Here is a 16,635-nt window from a genome sequence, read left to right as displayed (position 1 = left end):
AATGTATTTTAACATAGGCAAGTGTCAATTTTAACATAGGGAACAACAATATATTGGTGTTGTAGCTGTTACTGCTGATGTTAAAGATTTTTTTTTCCATAAAATTGGTAGCCTATAAGTTTTAAATGGGATATACACTTATGTTTAAAAGTTTAGAGGCAGTTAGATTAGTTTAAATGCATGCAGTGACAGAAGATTTATTAAAGAATCACTGAAAAAATTATGGTTTACACAACAACTGTTTTTAACATTTTATAATAATAAATATTTCTTGAGCACCAAATCAGCATATTAGAATTATTTCTAAAGAATAATGTTACACCGATGTGTAACGGCTGCTGAAAATTCATTAATTAATTTTAATGTATTAAAATGTACCAATGTTTTACAATATTACTGTAATATTTAAAAGACTTTCAAAACCAATTCTATACCAAACTTTTGAAAAGTAGTGTATATCAGCCATTATTAAATATTTAAGTGTTTGCATTTATTATTTTTGCCATCATTAAATGCTCAATTAAAGTTCATTTTTTAAAAACACTCATTTGAATAATCTTGTTTCAAAATGAATACACTACCAGTCAAAAGTTTTTGAACAGCAAGATTTTTAATGTTTTTTAAAGAAGTTTCTTCTGCTCACCAAGCCTGCTGTTATTTGATCCAAAGTACAGCAAAACAGTAAAATTTTGAATTATTTTTACTATTTAAAATAACTGTTTTCTATTTGAATATGTTGTAAAATTTAATTTATTCCTGTGATTTAAAAGCTGAATTGTTAGCAGCATTACTCCAGTCACATGGTTCTTCAGAAATTATTCTAATATTCTGATTTGCTGCTCAAAAACAATTATTATGATGTTGAAAACAGCAGAGTAGATTTTTTCAGGTTTCTTTGAGAAATAGAAAGTTAAGAAGAACAGCATTTATCTAAAATAGAAATCTTTTGTAACATGATAAATGTCTTTACCATCACATTTAAAACAAAAAAAACTGCTATAGAATGGTATATTGGTGTATGTTACAAAAACTTTTTATTTCAGATTAATGCTGCTCTTCTGAACTTTCTATTCATCAAAATAATCCTAAAAATGTACTCCGCTGTTTTAAATATGAATAATAATAATAAAAATAAATAATTTAAACAGCAAATCAGCATATTAGAAGCTTTGATCGCATGTGGAAGAAATTACATTTTAAAATACATTCAATTTAAAGCATCCTTGCTAAATAAAAGTATTAATTTCTATTATGAATGAATGAATAGTATAGTGTATAATGTTACAATAGCTTTTTATTTGAGATAAATGCAGATTTTTTATTCATCAAAGAATCCTGAAGGAAACGTACTCAACTGTTAAATATTGATAATAATAAAATGTTTCTTGAACAGCAAATCAGCATATTAGAATGACTTCTGAAGGCTCATGTGACACTGAGGAGTAATGATGCTAAAAATTCAGCTTTGAAATCACAGGAATAAATTCCATTTTTAAATATTTTCAAATAGAAAGCAGTTCTTGTAAATAGTAAAAATATTTCACAATATTACTCTTGTATTGTGGATTAAATAAATGCAGGCTTGGTGAGCAGAAGAGACTTCTTAAAAAAATAAACATACTGTTCAAAAACTTTTGACTGGTAGGGAATAATTAGGGAAGCCTAAATCCAGCCGTAACATTTAAAACAGTTGATTTGTTTTTAGTGTTTTATTTAGACAAAATAGGATGAAATATTAATATTGACCATAACATGAACATTTTCAGCTTATCTGTAATATGGGTGCGTCCCTAATTTCTACAGTACCAATTCAAGCCACATGATGGCACAAGTTTGCTTACACACAATGGCTTTACTCACAGACTAAAGTGAATTAAGGTCTGTGGAAGCCTCTACAGCCACAAAACAACACGCTCACACACACACACACACACACACACACACACACAAAACAGATGTGGTTGTTGGAGGGGACTATAACTGTTTATATAGAAAATGAACAATGACAATAACTCAAACACAGTCTCCCTGGTACAGACATTTCTACAAAGCTACCAAAAGTTAATGCGATTACATACAATATATTTATGACTCTATATATTTAACTTCAGGGCGTGTAGGAGCGTGAGAAATAACAGTCATCTCACTATCTTCCATGTTACACCTTCAACATCCTTCACTACAGCAGAACACGCTGTATTTGGCCGTCTGAACTGTCCGTCATGTTTTGCTCCTCCCCCTCTCCGCCCGCCTCCCAAACCCCGCCCCCACTTCCGTTCTCATTAGTCCCGTCCCCTTCCCAGACCACCTGTCTCGTCTCTGAAGGAGTAGCGGAAGACTGGGGAGATGTAGTTGATGAGGAAGCAGGATCGCCTCCGAATCCCAAAACGCTCCGGGAGTCGGCGGACGCTTCGTGCAGGGTTTGGGAAAGTAGTGGAGTATTGGAAGCCGGGTTGTGGCTTGGGGGTCTGGGATGGGTCTGGTTTTGATGTGGCAGCTGCTGTGCAACAGAAACCAGTGGGAGCTGCTGTTGAGGAAGAGGTCTGAAGGCCATGTGGACAATCTGGGATTGAGGGCTGTAGGACTGACCGGGCAGCTGATGGACCAAAGCGGCCTGCTGGGCGACACTCGTAGTGGAGGGCTGAATGGGTAGCTGCTGGATTTGGTGTTGCTGCGAGACGGGCGTCGAGACAAACTGTAGTGGCATCTGCAGAGAATGAGCGGAGGTCTGCTGCGCAGGAGCGCTGTTTTCTTCTTCCGTCGACGACAAGGCCAGGGTCACCGGCACCTGCATGCTGTGTAGTGGGTGATCCTGATCCACAACCATTACTGGACCCACGTGTGTCACCGGGGCCACCTGTCCCGCTGGTATCCCAGAGCTCCCCTGGGCCTCAGGGACTACCTGCTCTGTCTGAATGGAGCCTGTGGGGGTCTCCAGGAGTGTGGTGACTCCTGCAGGTGTAGTGATGAGGGCTCCGGCGTTGGCGGCCAGGGCCTCGGCGATGAGCACCTCGGGGTGGCTCTTGGCTTTGTGAGCTACCACACTGTCCTTCTTTTCGAACTTCTTGCCACAGATGCTGCAGGAGAACTGGTAAGTGGCATCCGCATCGTGCTTCTTCATGTGCCAGTTAAGGGAGGCCTTCTGACGGCAAGTGAATCCACAGATTTCACACCTAAGAAGGAAATGAGAAGCTTCAAATTTAATGTCTTCTTTTTTTTTTAATATGTGAAATGTACTTACATGTGTTACAGGAATCAAAATGAACAATGACAACTCAAACACAAGTCTCCCTGGTAAAAACATTGCTACAAAACAACCAAAAGTTAATGTTATTACAAACAACACATTTACAACTCTATATATTTACCTTCAGGGAATGTACACCTCCAGTCAAAAGCTTTTGAACAGTAAGATATTTTATGTTTTTTAAAGAAGTCTCTTCTGCTCACCAAGCCTGCATTCATTTGATCCAAAGTGCAGCAAAAACAGTACAATTTAAACATTTGTACTATTTAAAATAACTGTTTTCTATTTGAATGTGTTTAAAAATCTGATTTATTCCAGTGATTTCAAAGCTAAAATTTTAGCATCATTACTCCAGTCACATGATCCTTCAGAAATCATTCTAATATTCTGATTTGCTGCCCAAAAACATTTATTATTATTATTATTATTATGTTGAAAACATCCGAGTAGATTTTTTCCAGGTTTCTTTGATGAATAGAAAGTTCAGAAGAACAGCATTTATCTGAAATAGAAATCTTTTGTCGCGTTATAAATATCTTCATCACTTTTGATCAATTTAAAGCATCCTTGCTAAATAAAAGTACTAATGTCTATAATTTCTTGATTGAGCAGCAAATCAGCATATTAGAATGATTTCTGAAGGATCATGTGACACTGAAGACTGAAGTAATGATGCTGAAAATTTAGCTTTGATCACAAAAATAAATGAAATTTTAAAATATATTCAGATAGAAAACAGTTATTTTAAATAGTAATAATATTTCAAAATGTTACTGTGTTTGCTGTACTTTTGATCAAATAAATGCAGGCTTGGTGTGCAGAAGAGACTTTAAAACATGAAAAAGCTGACTGTTCAAAAACTTTTGACTTGTATTGTAGGGTGGCAACAATTGTCTCACTATCCTCCATGTTATACATTCAACATCAACCTTCACTAAATCAGAAAATGCTGTTTTTGCCAATCTGTCTGTCAGGTTTTGCTGCTTCTTGTTTGCTCCACATTTTACTCATTTCAAACCACATCAATCTTATTAACTCCTATTAATTTTGTATATATTCATTTATACGCTGTATATTTTTAATCTTCATCTATTTCATGACACTTAAGCTTGTGATTATTATTAAAGGAAACACTGGGTATTAAGACTTGCATTTAATGTAATGTAAATTACATCTCTTACTGTAATATGTAGTAGATCACCCATGAAAGACTTCCGCTATTAAAAAAAATCCACATCGTTAGAAATATTTTGGACTGTGGGGCGCCATTATTCCAAAGGAGTGAAATGACTGCACTCAGTGAGCTACTTGCGCTAGCGGTTTCCTATTTTTACCGCAACACAACTCGGGAAATAAAATACTGATATGATGCCTCATTGTGTGACTTTTGGTTGTAATTTTCAGTCAAAGGGCAACAAGAAAAGCAAAGTAACTCTTCACTGCTTTCCTAGTGATAAGAAAAGGAGAAGAGAATAGAAAGATGCCTGTGCATGACTAAAAATTTCTAAATATCCATGTCTTTGTTCTCTCCACTTTTGGCCTGATGCCTTTGAAGCTTTTAGCAGACCACAGCTAGTGAAAGAGCTTACAAACGGCAGAGACAAACAGTCAATGTCATCCTGCCACTGATGCCGCAGCCACTGAAGAAGTTTCTCAGTGTGGATTTCACTTGATATCCGAGGGCGTTTAGACTCGTGGGGGAAAAAAAAGATGGTACGGCATTAAGTTGAGCCCACAAATATATCCATCGCCACCTAAAAGCTCTTTCAGTAGCTGTAGAGTAAAAATAGCAAAACATAGCGCCAGTATAGCTCATCACGTGCAACCATTTCATGTCATAATGGCGCCCCCCATAGTCCAAATTATGTATAAAACAATGTGGATTTTTTTTTTTAAATGACAAAAGTCTTTTATGGGTTTTCTACTACATATTTCAGAAACATTATTTACATTATATTAAGCCATACAAGTCTTAATACCCAGGGTTCCTTTTGAAAACACAGCATGTCATTATAGGCAGCATATTTAAAACAAACAAGGAAACAAAGGCGTAGTTTGATGACACCATGATTGAGTGTGGAATTATGGAAGTTGTTGCCTTTTAAAGTTTTAGTAACATCACTGTAGTATGAAGCAGGATGGGGCTAAAAGCTGTGGAAGTGAAACAAGGCCGATAAGAGATGAGCGCGACAAATAGCCGAAGCTTTTATTATGCCACAGTCTACGTTTTCACTCCTTCTGGTCATGCGTATGTGGGGTAAAGCAGCGCTGTTTTATCATACTAGAAACATTTGAGTGTGTTGAAAGTTCTGTTATAATGCTACTCTGTGCATTCCTTACTTGTCTAATAAAACACATAAAGCATCTTTGGTGTTTCCATGTTTTTTACAAAATAAAACCAGAAATCGAGGTTGTATGTCATCACTAGCAGATGACGCAATGACAAAACTGCGTATTTATCTGGATTTAAACATTTTTGGAAACATTTGAGATAATGTAAGTACACAAGTCAACAAAATATTGTTCTAATGGTTTTTAGATATTTTAATTTAAAAAATCTTAAATTTACCTAGTCCCAGACTAAAATGCAAGTCTGACCTGTTTCAACTGAAAGAAACTTGCACTGACTGATGTTAAAATATATCAGTGTCTTTATTTTGTCTCAAGATGGACACCAGTAATGTTTTTAAAGGCACGTTTATAAAAAATTACTCCATTCTTCCTTTTTAAAAGTTAAACCATCAAACTTTCATTTTGGCAAACTTGGTAAAATTACACCTATTTGAATTAAAATCAGTATTTAACATCCTTTTAATTTAGGTAGCCGTATAATAAGCAGGATAATTAACAGTCAGCTGGTCATTATCACAAAATTAAACCCTTCAGGAGATACAAAACCCGATTTTCCTGTTTGAGTTTGTACAAAAATGATCTAGCGGTTGTACTTCTCAGTTGGAAAATTAAAAGTGTGCAGTAGTTTGTAAGCAGCAAATATTTGACTTACTGTAGTGGTTTCTCTCCCGTATGTATCATTCGATGCACAGCCAGGTTGTGAGAGCTCTTGAAGGCGCGAGCACAGAACTCACAAATATAGTCTCTCTGATCTGCAACACAGAGTGAACTTTAAAAAAGCCCAACCAAGACACTTCATCACTATTTCAAGCACACTAGACGTGTCTGTCTTACCGGTGTGGTGCTTGGCATGACGCAGTAGTTGTTTCTGCAGCCGGAAGAGTCGTCCACACGAGGGGTGAGGGCAGACATACTTCTTCTTCATCAGGTGTTGGTATTTAATGTGATGCTGTAGGAGAAAAAAGACAGCAAAAAGGCTTTAAGTCTAATTTGTATGTTAGGTGTCAGTCAGTCAGTGAGGGAAACACTAGTTTTCGCTTGTACCTGTAAATAGCGTGGATGGGCCAGGACTGTACCACATCCTTCCATTTCACAACGCACATACTGGACTGGCGGCTTTTTCCTGAGTATAAGAACAAATGATCTCCAGTTATTGTAGGGAATTAGTATATTTATATCTGTGGACCACAAAACCACTAATAAGGGTACATTTTTGGAATTTTTTTTGCAACGTTTAGTCATTACTTTTAGTCAAACTGCAGTTACCAACATTTATTTTTGTATTTATTTTGTAGTCTTCAAACAAAAATTCAGTCATTAATTCTTCTCTCTTGAGACCAAATCAATTAAGCTTATGATAATAGCTTATGACAAGACGCGGCATACATTTCGTCATAGTTTTTATCATCAGACATTAGTTTTAGTTCATAGTCTTAGTCACAGAAAACGTGTTCGTTAACTAATATTTTTCGTCATCGTCTTTGTTGACTAAATTAACACTGCTTTTCATTGATGTATGGCTTGTTAGAATAGGACAATATTTGGGTGAGATGCAATTATTTGAATGTCTAGAATCTGAGGGTTCAAAAAAATTTTAATATTAAGAAAATCCCCTTTAAAGTTGTCCAAAATAGGTTATTGGCAATGCATATTACCAATCAAAAATGAAATTTTTATATATTTACAGTGGAAAATTTACAATATATCTTCATGGAACATGATCTTTGCTTAATATGCTAATGGTTTTTGGCATAAAAGTAAAAAAATAATTTTGACCAATACAATGTATTGTTGGCTATTGCTACAAATATTCTCAAGCTATTTACGACTGATTTTGTAGGATATGTAGGACATCCTACAGATTTAATCCAGACTTTATTAACAATAGCTTTGTTAACCAGCTGAATAAAAATAATGTTATTTATTTATATATATAAACAATTTTAGCAACTTTTGTATTGTAAATAAAAAGTGAGATGGATACAGCCATGTTTTAGGACTGTTTTTAACATTTAATCTGAGATGCTTTGTTACCTTCTCTTAGGAAGACGAGGACTTTTATCATCTTTCCTTCTTCGCCCTCTTCTAAGACAAAAAAAAACAACAACAACAAAGTATGACGATTAATATTTGTTTGTCGTTCACCAAGTGAGAGTTCAAGTGAGAACATGTGAGTGAGACTTAAGATTTTGTTGTAGAAGTGTCAAGTTGTATTTCCATCACAAACACAAAACAACATCACTGACTCACTTCCTGGGTGGCTCGGCACCTTCCTCAGCTTCAGCAGCGGTCTGCACATCTGTGCTCTCTCCTCCCTCAGTTTTGATCTCTGTCTCTTGCTCTGTTGCAGTCTCTTGCACTGCAGACTTGTCTTTCTTCTCAGTCAGTCTAGTAGGAGGTCTGCGCCTCGACTTAGGACAATCCCTGCATGGAAATAACAACAGAAATGTAGAGGGCGTAGGAGACGTGATCTTCAGAACATACAAAAACACATTTATCGTACTTAGGTTCATAGCTCTGGTCATTCATGTCATCTCTAAAAGGGGCGTCTTCTTCACTGCTGATAGTGTCCTCTTCATCACTGTTGAAAAAACAAACATTAGCAACAAGCTTTAATCAGCACACATAATCTAATGGATGAGCGAAATCAGCTGTGTTTCTCTATCTTTCTATATTTTTTTTATTACTGTATTTTTTTTTTTTAAAGAAAACATACATCTAGATACCACCAGTGGCATAACTGTATGGGATTGGATTATTTATCAAGACAGTATCATTATACATTCTACATTAACCTTGACACTTACAGCATATTTGAAGTCAAAAGTTTACATACACCTTGCAGAACCTGCAAAATGTTAATTATTTTACCAAAATAAGAGGCATCATACAACATGCATGTTTTTTTTTTTTTTAGTACTGACCTGAATAAGATATTTCACATCAAAGTCGTTTACATACAGTCCAAAAGAGAACAGTTAAATTTTTAAAAACGTCCGTTCAAAAGTTTACATACGCTTGATTCTTAATACTGTGTTGTTACCAGAATGATCCACAGCTGTGTTTTTTTTTTTTTTTGTTTAGTGATGGTTGTTCATGAGCCCCTTGTTTGTTCCGAGCAGTTAAACTGCCTGCTGTTCTTCCAAAAAGTCCTTCAGATCCCACGGATTCTTTGGTTTTTCAGAATTTTTGTGTATTTGAACCCTTTCCGACAATGACTGTATGATTTTGAGAGCCATCTTTTTACCCAACAACAACTGAGGGACTTATATGCAACTATTACAAGTTCAAACGCTCACTGATGCTTCAGAAGCAAACATGATGCATTAAGAGACAGGGGTATAAACTTTTTGATGCGTACATTTTTCTTATTTTGCCTAAATATCATATTTTTTATTAATTGAGTACTGCCCTCTAAAACCTACATAAGATACTTACATGTTTCCCAGAAGACAAAATAAGTTACAGTAACCCAAATTTAAAATTATTTCACCCCTTAGGCTCTTAATGCATCGCGTTTCAGCAATGTTCAAGCCTCTAAAGCCATATTAGTGTCAATTCCAAATGACCACAATCAGTATGACTACACAAGGTACAACATTACCTATGTGAAATGGGTAGGTAGTTTTCATCTTTTGGATCATCCACAAATGGACACTCTTCCTCTTCTACAACATCATCATCATCTAAGCTCTCATCTTCCTTCTTCTCCACACTAAAATATGGCAGGAACAAACATAGGGCTTGTTAGACCAACTCCAAAACATCAGCAGCCATCAGTGTCTTCAAAGACCCCACAAAATGGCTTGACGAGCACAGTTTTATTTCTAGTGTTGAAACTAGACTTATCCATTTTTTAACAAACAGCCAATATCCTGTAGTTCACGTCAAAGCTGGAAATGATGATGATGCTCTACCAGCTCTTGATAGATGGAGGATAGAAATTTGAATTTGATAGAAATTTTTAGTCCATTTTTAATGGAATAGAAACGCTATGCATTTTAAAGGGATAGTTCTCCCAAAAATTGAAAATTTTGTCATTAATTCCTCACCCTCATGTTGTTCCAAATCTGTAAGACCTGCATTAATCTTCAGAACAAAAAGATATTTTTGATTTAATCCGAAAGCTTTCTGACCCTGCATAGACAGCAACACAACTGACACATTCAAGGCCCAGAAAGGTAGTAAGGACATCGATAAAATGGTCCATGCGACATCAGTGGTTCAACCTTAATTTTACGAAGCTATGAGAAAACTTTTTGAGCACAAAGAAAACAAAACTAACAACTTTATTCAACAATTTCTTCTCTTCACAGGAGAACCACAACGTATGCGCTTAATAGCAGAAGACTGTTGAACCACTGATGTCACATGGACTATTTTAACAATGTCCTTACTACTCTTCTGGGCCTTCAATGTGTCAGTTGCGCTGCTGTCTGTGCAGGATCAGAAAGCTCTCGAATTTCATCAAAAATATTTTAATTTGTGTTCCAAAGATGAACGAAGGTCTTACGGGTTTGGAAACACATGGGGGTGAGTAATTAATGACAGAATTTTCCTTTCAGGGTAAACTATCCCTTTAAATGCATATAAAACCACAAAACTTCAACTGTGATTTCATGGGGTCTTTCATGAGAAAGTGTCCATGTGTTCTCATAACAAATGTGCAATCACCTTGTTCCTGTCTTTTCGACCGCTTTATTGGCCTCCACTGTAAGCAAAATGTGCAACCATTATAGTTATTTATATATACACATTTTATAGTGTGTATTTGATCAAGCATTTGTAGTGGACCGGTTCAGTCTACTACACTTAAAAGCTTAGCAGCGTACCATAGTCAATGTCCATATCTGGCTCAATTTTAAACACAGTCCTAGGCGAGCCCCGGCAGGTGCGTGCCCCTGAGCGCACCTGCACCCGTCTGCCGCGGGCCGCTGGAAGAGAACACAGTCACATGAAGCAACAATAAGATCACATCCTAAGGCAAACTGTTCTAACAACTCCTTAAAACTAACTAGAATCTCTTTCTAATTTTTGGACTTTTTATTACTGGTATGTTAGATACTAGTACTTATTTCAATAGTAAATCTGAATAGTAAATCTATTCAGATAAAATAGAAGTATTTTTCATTGTTAGTTCATGTTAACTAAAATATATATCCTTATTGTAGTTACCAAATATTCAGATAACTATTCATTACCTACTAGTTTGTATTCCAATGGCTGCTGGTATCAATTTCCAGTTTTACAAGTACTAACTGAATAGACACTAGTACCTACACTTGTACTTTGTGTCCCAATTATAACTAGTAGTAACATTTTTAATTTTAACTATACAGCTATTCTAGTCATTTCTTATGACAGATAAAGTTACTGTAACCAGTGAGATTGAAAATGTTAAAAACTAGAATACATACTAGTTTCATAATACAAGTACTAGCATATCAAATAAATAACAACTTGCAACGCTAAACTAGATAGTATCTATTGGTGGAAGGTCACTAGTTACAAGAAAAAAAAAGTTATAGAACAGAATAAATAGTTACTAGTAAAACTGTAACACAAACTAGTCTGAGGTGAATACTTGATATCTGAGTCAAGGAGCTTCATTAAATTTAATGGCAAAAAACGTTATTTGTTAAAGGTAAAGAATTCAACTATTATTATTATTATATATAATTTAAATTTAATAATTAGAATATGTACTAGTAACTAATGAATAGTCATTTTGGAATATTAATAAAATGGCTGGCCATATACCCCTTACGAAAATTAACCATTGTTTACTATAGTAAAAGAGTAGTAACCATGTTTTTTTTTGCGTATGGATTACCATATGTATAACCACAGTTTTACTAACTATGGTTAGCACAGCAAAACCATGGTTACATTTTGGTTACTATGGTTAAATTATAGCAACCATGTGTATTGGTTTTATTTTTTTTAGTAAAACCATGGTTAATTTTCCTAAGGGACAGCATCCTTTAGACAGCTCATTAACAAAATAAATGCCATTTAAAGTACCTCGATTAACCAGGGCATCCTTGTTTTCTTCAAACCTGTCATAAGACGGAGAAACAGGCTGATTTATTTATGTCTCATCTTTCAGATTTTCCTTTCAGTGTCAAAGATTGAGGGTTGCGTGATTTATTTTGCCCAACTACTCGCTTAGAAACACAGCTAGTGCTTTCACTAGTGCAAATGTAAACACTGCAGTCTGTCAGCATTACGCCTTAATGTGTGAAAGTAGCACAGAAATGCCATGCGTTATTATTAGGATCTGCACAAACGAGGCCTTGTTATTGTGCTGTAAAACATGCCATGTATATTACAGACTCAAAAGTCTCACGTACTCCTCTGGCAGGTCGCAGTCGCCGCCGAACTCTCTGCCCGCATCCGATGCACCCGCAGCGGCTGCTGCGCTCTTCCTGCGCCGCGGGCATTTCGCTTTTCTCCGGCGATTCGCCGCAGCATCGCGTGTTACTTCATTCCGGTCCTCTGCGATATCACTCTGCCTCCACCCGGGAATCGCTCGCGTTGACCTGTCCCGTAAAACCCGCCCGGAACCCGCCACGCTCGTTGCAGCTCCGTTTGTTTCGGGTGGGCAAGTCACTTCGCTCTTCAAGCACCCGTCCCCACGTCCTCTGAATGCCCTGCACGGGGTGGATGCGGTACTCTGCCCCGCGGATTTCTCCATGGCCGTCTCATTCTCCACCTCCTCTTTGTTGTTCGAGATCTGCGGCTCCATCACCACTAAAGTTGTTTTGTCTTACTTCAGGACGCCTCAAAAATTCTCAACAAAAAGAAACATAGCTTGAAATAAACAGGAGGCATAAAATTTTAGAAATGTTGGCTTGCTAACGGCCCTGATCCGATTGTCAAACATATTTCAGTGGACGCTCTTACTTGTCTTTGCAAATGTAGTGCAAAAATATAAGTCGTAGAAATAGAAAACTTAGTCTATCATCTCTATAATAACTGTGCAAAATTCATTTTAAAGACCCAGACCCTATTTTAAGTTCTTAAAGCTATAGTAAGCCACGCTGTTAGCAGGGCCCACTACTGTCGCTCTTTGTTGCGTCTCCTTTAAGTCGAGATAAAGCCGAAGACGAGCTCGGCAGCGACACACAGCGCTACGGCTGTACGTGTGCCAGTTTTCGCCGACTTACAAAAGCTGCTTTGCGAAATACAAACAACCAACGTCGTTCCATATGTGCTTCAAATTGAAGAATATGGCGTTGTAAGAGTCTCGTTGGATGCATTGTAGGCGTTGCTGTCATTTAGTTCAACATTTTTCAGCGTTGTCTTTTTTTTGTAGAACAATAGTAGTTTAACAATACCTACTGTAGAATGTTCAGAAAAAAGTATCAATGCAGATTACTTTTATTTTTATTAATTCTAACAGAATTCTGCTTTTTATTAGGCTATATACAATTCACAATAAATCTTTGGAAACATGGAATCTTTTATTTTTGATCATAATTTATTTTAGATCATTATCATCATATTAGACACAGTTTTAGGATTACTCCACTTCCAGAATAAAATGTCCTGATAATTTACTTACCTCAATGTCATCCAAGATTCACGTCTTTCTTTCTTCAGTCACAAAGAAATTAAGTTTTTTGAGGAAAACTATCCAGGATCTCTATATAGTGGACTTTAATGGTGCTCAACGGATTGAAGGTTAAAAATGCACTTTCAATGCAGCTTCACATAACTCTGAATGATCCCAGGCGAGGAATACAGATCTTATCTAGCGAAAATGATTGGTCATTTTCTTAAGTAAACTATTATTTATACACTTTTTAACCTCAAATGCTTGTCTAGCTCTGCGATGCGCATGCGTACTCTGTGCACTCAGGTTCAGGACAGTTAGGGTATGTAGAAAAACTCCCATGTCATTTTCTCCTCCAATTTTAAAATCGCCCTACATCGCTGTTTTACATTTTAAGGCATTAAAAAGGCATTTGGTAAAGGGCATTTGATCTATTTTGTACATTCACTTGTAAACACTTGGTTGGTACTTCTGCAGCGATGTTGGATGATTTTGAAGTTGGAGGAAAAAATGATGGGCGTTTTTTTACATACCCTAACTGTATAGAACCAGAGTGCAAAGATGCAAATTGCAGAGCTAGACAAGACGAGCATTTGAGGTTAAAGGTATATAAATTGTACATTTTGTTTATAAAATAACCAATCGTTTCAGTAGATAAGACACTTATTCCTCAGCTGGGATCATGTAGAGCCCTTTGAAGCTGCATTTAAACTGCATTTTTAACCTTCAATCCGTTGAGCACCATTAAAGTCCACCATATGGAGAAAAGTCCTGGAATGTTTTCCTTAAAAAAACGTAATTTCTTTGCGACTGAAGAAAGAAAGACATGAACATTTTGAATGACATGCAGGTGAAAATTATTATGAAATGTTTATTTTGAAAGTGTCCTTTAAATTATACTATGAAAATATATAAAGTTTTGAATTGTTAAATGTTTATGATTTATTACGAAATAAATTATTTTAAAATGAAAAATAATAGTAAATTAAAATTACATTAAGTTAAAATTATTATTATTAATACTAATAAAAAATGCAATAATATTCACTGTGTGGATGGCATCATTTTCACCACAGCTATTTTGCTAATAATAGTATTAATAATAAAAGTTTCACACACAAAAAAATGAATAGTATTTTTTAAATACCTTATTAATAATAATAACAATTATTGTTATATTTAAAAAAAAAAAAAAACCTACTATTCATTTATATTTGTGTGGAACTCAAAAGGAATACTCAATGCACCTAGGATTGAATACATTTCGAGACGGGCAAAAAATAATGATAAATCAACCATTTTAGTGTCTTACTGTCATGCAGTGGCATCCTGTCTCCTGTAGATGGTAGTCTACACTAGGTTACCCTTCCGGTAAAGCTAGTCTATCAAGCTTCATAAGGAGTTAACGAAACTTTTGATAGGAAACAAAAACGAAACTTAGTTTACATCTATACGTGCAGGATGTGCTCTTCAAATAGAGGTGAGTAATAACTTTTATTTTCATCCACTGAAGAGAATTGTTAATACTAACTATTTGCATTGAAAATAAGAAATCTGCTGATTAAAGTAGTTATTTAATAATAATAAAAAAAACAATCAGCAGCCTTTCGAGTGATTTTAAAGAGACAGCAATCGTTTATGGACAGGTAAAGCTTGATTTGAAGCAGTAGCAAAGAGTGTTGGTGTAATACAAAATAAATTAGGAATTAAACCATAAAAACTGTAAGGTTTTTTTTTTTTAGCTTAAAACTCATAAAATGGCCTTGTTTATGGGCTCAAAGGATGTATGGAATATTTATTAAATAGAAGAACTGAAATATTCCAGTAATAACTTGAAAGTGTTGTTTTAGTTTGATAAAACGTTGCTTGATAAAATTTTGCCTCATGAAAGGTGTCACAGTCTGCCCAGCAATTTCTTTTCCCCTATAGATCAAAAATAAAAAAAAAGTTTTAATGTTTTTTTCTAACCACGACTTTCCTCATAGCTGCCCGGAGCAACATTTCTCCTGGATCATCAACAACGACCTTGAGGTCTTGGTTTTCATTTTTCTCTGCCGAATCACTGGTGTTTGTTATAATTGTCATTGCTATTGCATTAGGGATTCAGGTATGCTTAAGTGTGTGTGTTGTCATTTTTTCACTCTAAGCTTATTATCTTTTTAACAGTATAGCCTAAGTGGCCAAATATGATAAAATTTGTAACATTATATGAATCATTTTTAGATCCTCAAGCAACAAAAACAGGATTTGGAAGATATAGGTAATATAGATTTATTTCTTTGTTCTTTTAAATAGATGTTTGTAAATGTAAATATATTACCAAGAGTTTTAAAAATGATATTATTCTTGTTAATGTACAGTGCATCATCCAGACGATCCACTCCGGATTCTTTTGGTTGGAAAAACCGGTGTGGGGAAAAGTGCGACAGGCAACACCATCCTAGGACAAAAGGTTTTTAAATCAGAGATATCATTATCCTCTGTGACCGGAGGGTGTGAAAAAAATCATGCAATAATAAATGGCAGAAAAGTATCCGTCATTGACTCTCCAGGTTTGTTTGACACCAGCCTAGCTAAAGAGGAAGTGGTCAACAGAATTAAACGCTGTATTCCACTTTCTGCTCCTGGTCCACATGTCTTCTTAGTTGTGATTCAGCTGGGCAGATTTACAGATGAAGAGGCAGCAGCTGTTAGGATCATTCAAGCCATTTTTGGTGAGGAATCCTCCAATTACATCATGGCACTGTTCACTCATGGAGATCGACTGGAGGGCAAAAACATTCACGCATTTGTGCGGGACAGTCCAGAACTGCTCAGTTTCATCAAAACATGCAATGGACGATACCATGTGTTTAACAATCAAGACCAAAATCCTGAACAGGTTATTCAGTTGCTTGACCACATTGATAAAATGGTCACTGGAAATGGTGGGCAACATTACACCAGTGATATGCTTGAAAGGGTAGAGAGAGCGATTGAAAAAGAGAAACAACGCATCCTGAAGGAGACAGAGGAGCAGAGACGCAGGGAGATAGAAGCTCTGAGGGCTCGACTTGAGGACGAAGCCTATGAGAAAGCATTAAAAAGAGTAAACATGAAATATGACGAGATAGCAAGAGATCAAGCAGAGCTCATTGACTTTGAATTGGTAATCAAAATTGTCAGTTTTCTGATTACAGTATTAAACAAATTCTTTTTGTGACCTATTTGAAAACTGGCCATGTGGCTAAAGAAAGAGGATATTAATAAATAGAAACAAAGCATGTTTGCATTGTACATTCCGGTGAATGGGAAGTCTTAAAAGTTTAATAATTTGAAGGTATGGGTATATGAAGGTGTACATTGTCTGTGAAATGTGTCTATGTATTGCAAACTTTCATTTATGTATTCTATATCCACATTTTTCTTACTGTAACAGTGGAAGCGGTCATTTATACATTTTATGGGTCTGGCTTCCAGTATCATCTGCGTCCAGCTA

At 35.9% G+C, this 16,635-nt stretch overlaps 2 protein-coding genes across 5 annotated transcripts; one reads left to right on the top strand and one right to left on the bottom strand.

The window, feature by feature from the left end:
• Positions 1-42: 42 nt before the first annotated feature.
• On the bottom strand, positions 43-12,704 carry zfp91 (ZFP91 zinc finger protein, atypical E3 ubiquitin ligase). Of its 4 annotated transcripts, none has more exons than XM_073842017.1 (12): positions 11,953-12,704; positions 11,624-11,658; positions 10,432-10,533; positions 10,274-10,310; positions 9,204-9,314; positions 8,103-8,180; positions 7,850-8,023; positions 7,634-7,681; positions 6,644-6,722; positions 6,434-6,548; positions 6,252-6,351; positions 43-3,173 (listed from the first exon to the last, which is right to left on the bottom strand). In XM_073842017.1, exons 1-12 carry the CDS (start codon positions 12,345-12,347, stop codon positions 2,180-2,182), a joined length of 2,268 nt encoding a protein of 755 aa, XP_073698118.1. In that variant the 5' UTR covers positions 12,348-12,704; the 3' UTR covers positions 43-2,179. The 4 variants fall into 4 exon arrangements, with proteins under 4 accessions (XP_073698118.1, XP_073698117.1, XP_073698119.1 ...); XM_073842016.1 differs by having other exon boundaries at positions 7,634-7,684; positions 11,953-12,703; XM_073842018.1 differs by lacking the exons at positions 10,274-10,310; positions 10,432-10,533; positions 11,624-11,658 and having other exon boundaries at positions 7,634-7,684.
• A 1,832-nt stretch (positions 12,705-14,536) lies between these two features.
• Positions 14,537-16,629, top strand: LOC141337494 (GTPase IMAP family member 7-like). Its single transcript, XM_073843333.1, has 4 exons — positions 14,537-14,637; positions 15,143-15,264; positions 15,381-15,417; positions 15,518-16,629. Exons 1-4 carry the CDS (start codon positions 14,619-14,621, stop codon positions 16,357-16,359), a joined length of 1,020 nt encoding a protein of 339 aa, XP_073699434.1. The 5' UTR covers positions 14,537-14,618; the 3' UTR covers positions 16,360-16,629.
• The last annotated feature ends 6 nt before the right edge of the window (positions 16,630-16,635 follow it).

The sequence above is a fragment of the Garra rufa genome, chromosome 6 (genome assembly GCF_049309525.1).
Source record: "Garra rufa chromosome 6, GarRuf1.0, whole genome shotgun sequence".
Classification (NCBI taxonomy): Eukaryota; Metazoa; Chordata; class Actinopteri; order Cypriniformes; family Cyprinidae; genus Garra; species Garra rufa.
Note: the sequence above shows the minus strand (reverse complement) of the source record. Positions and strands in the feature narration are given on the sequence as shown.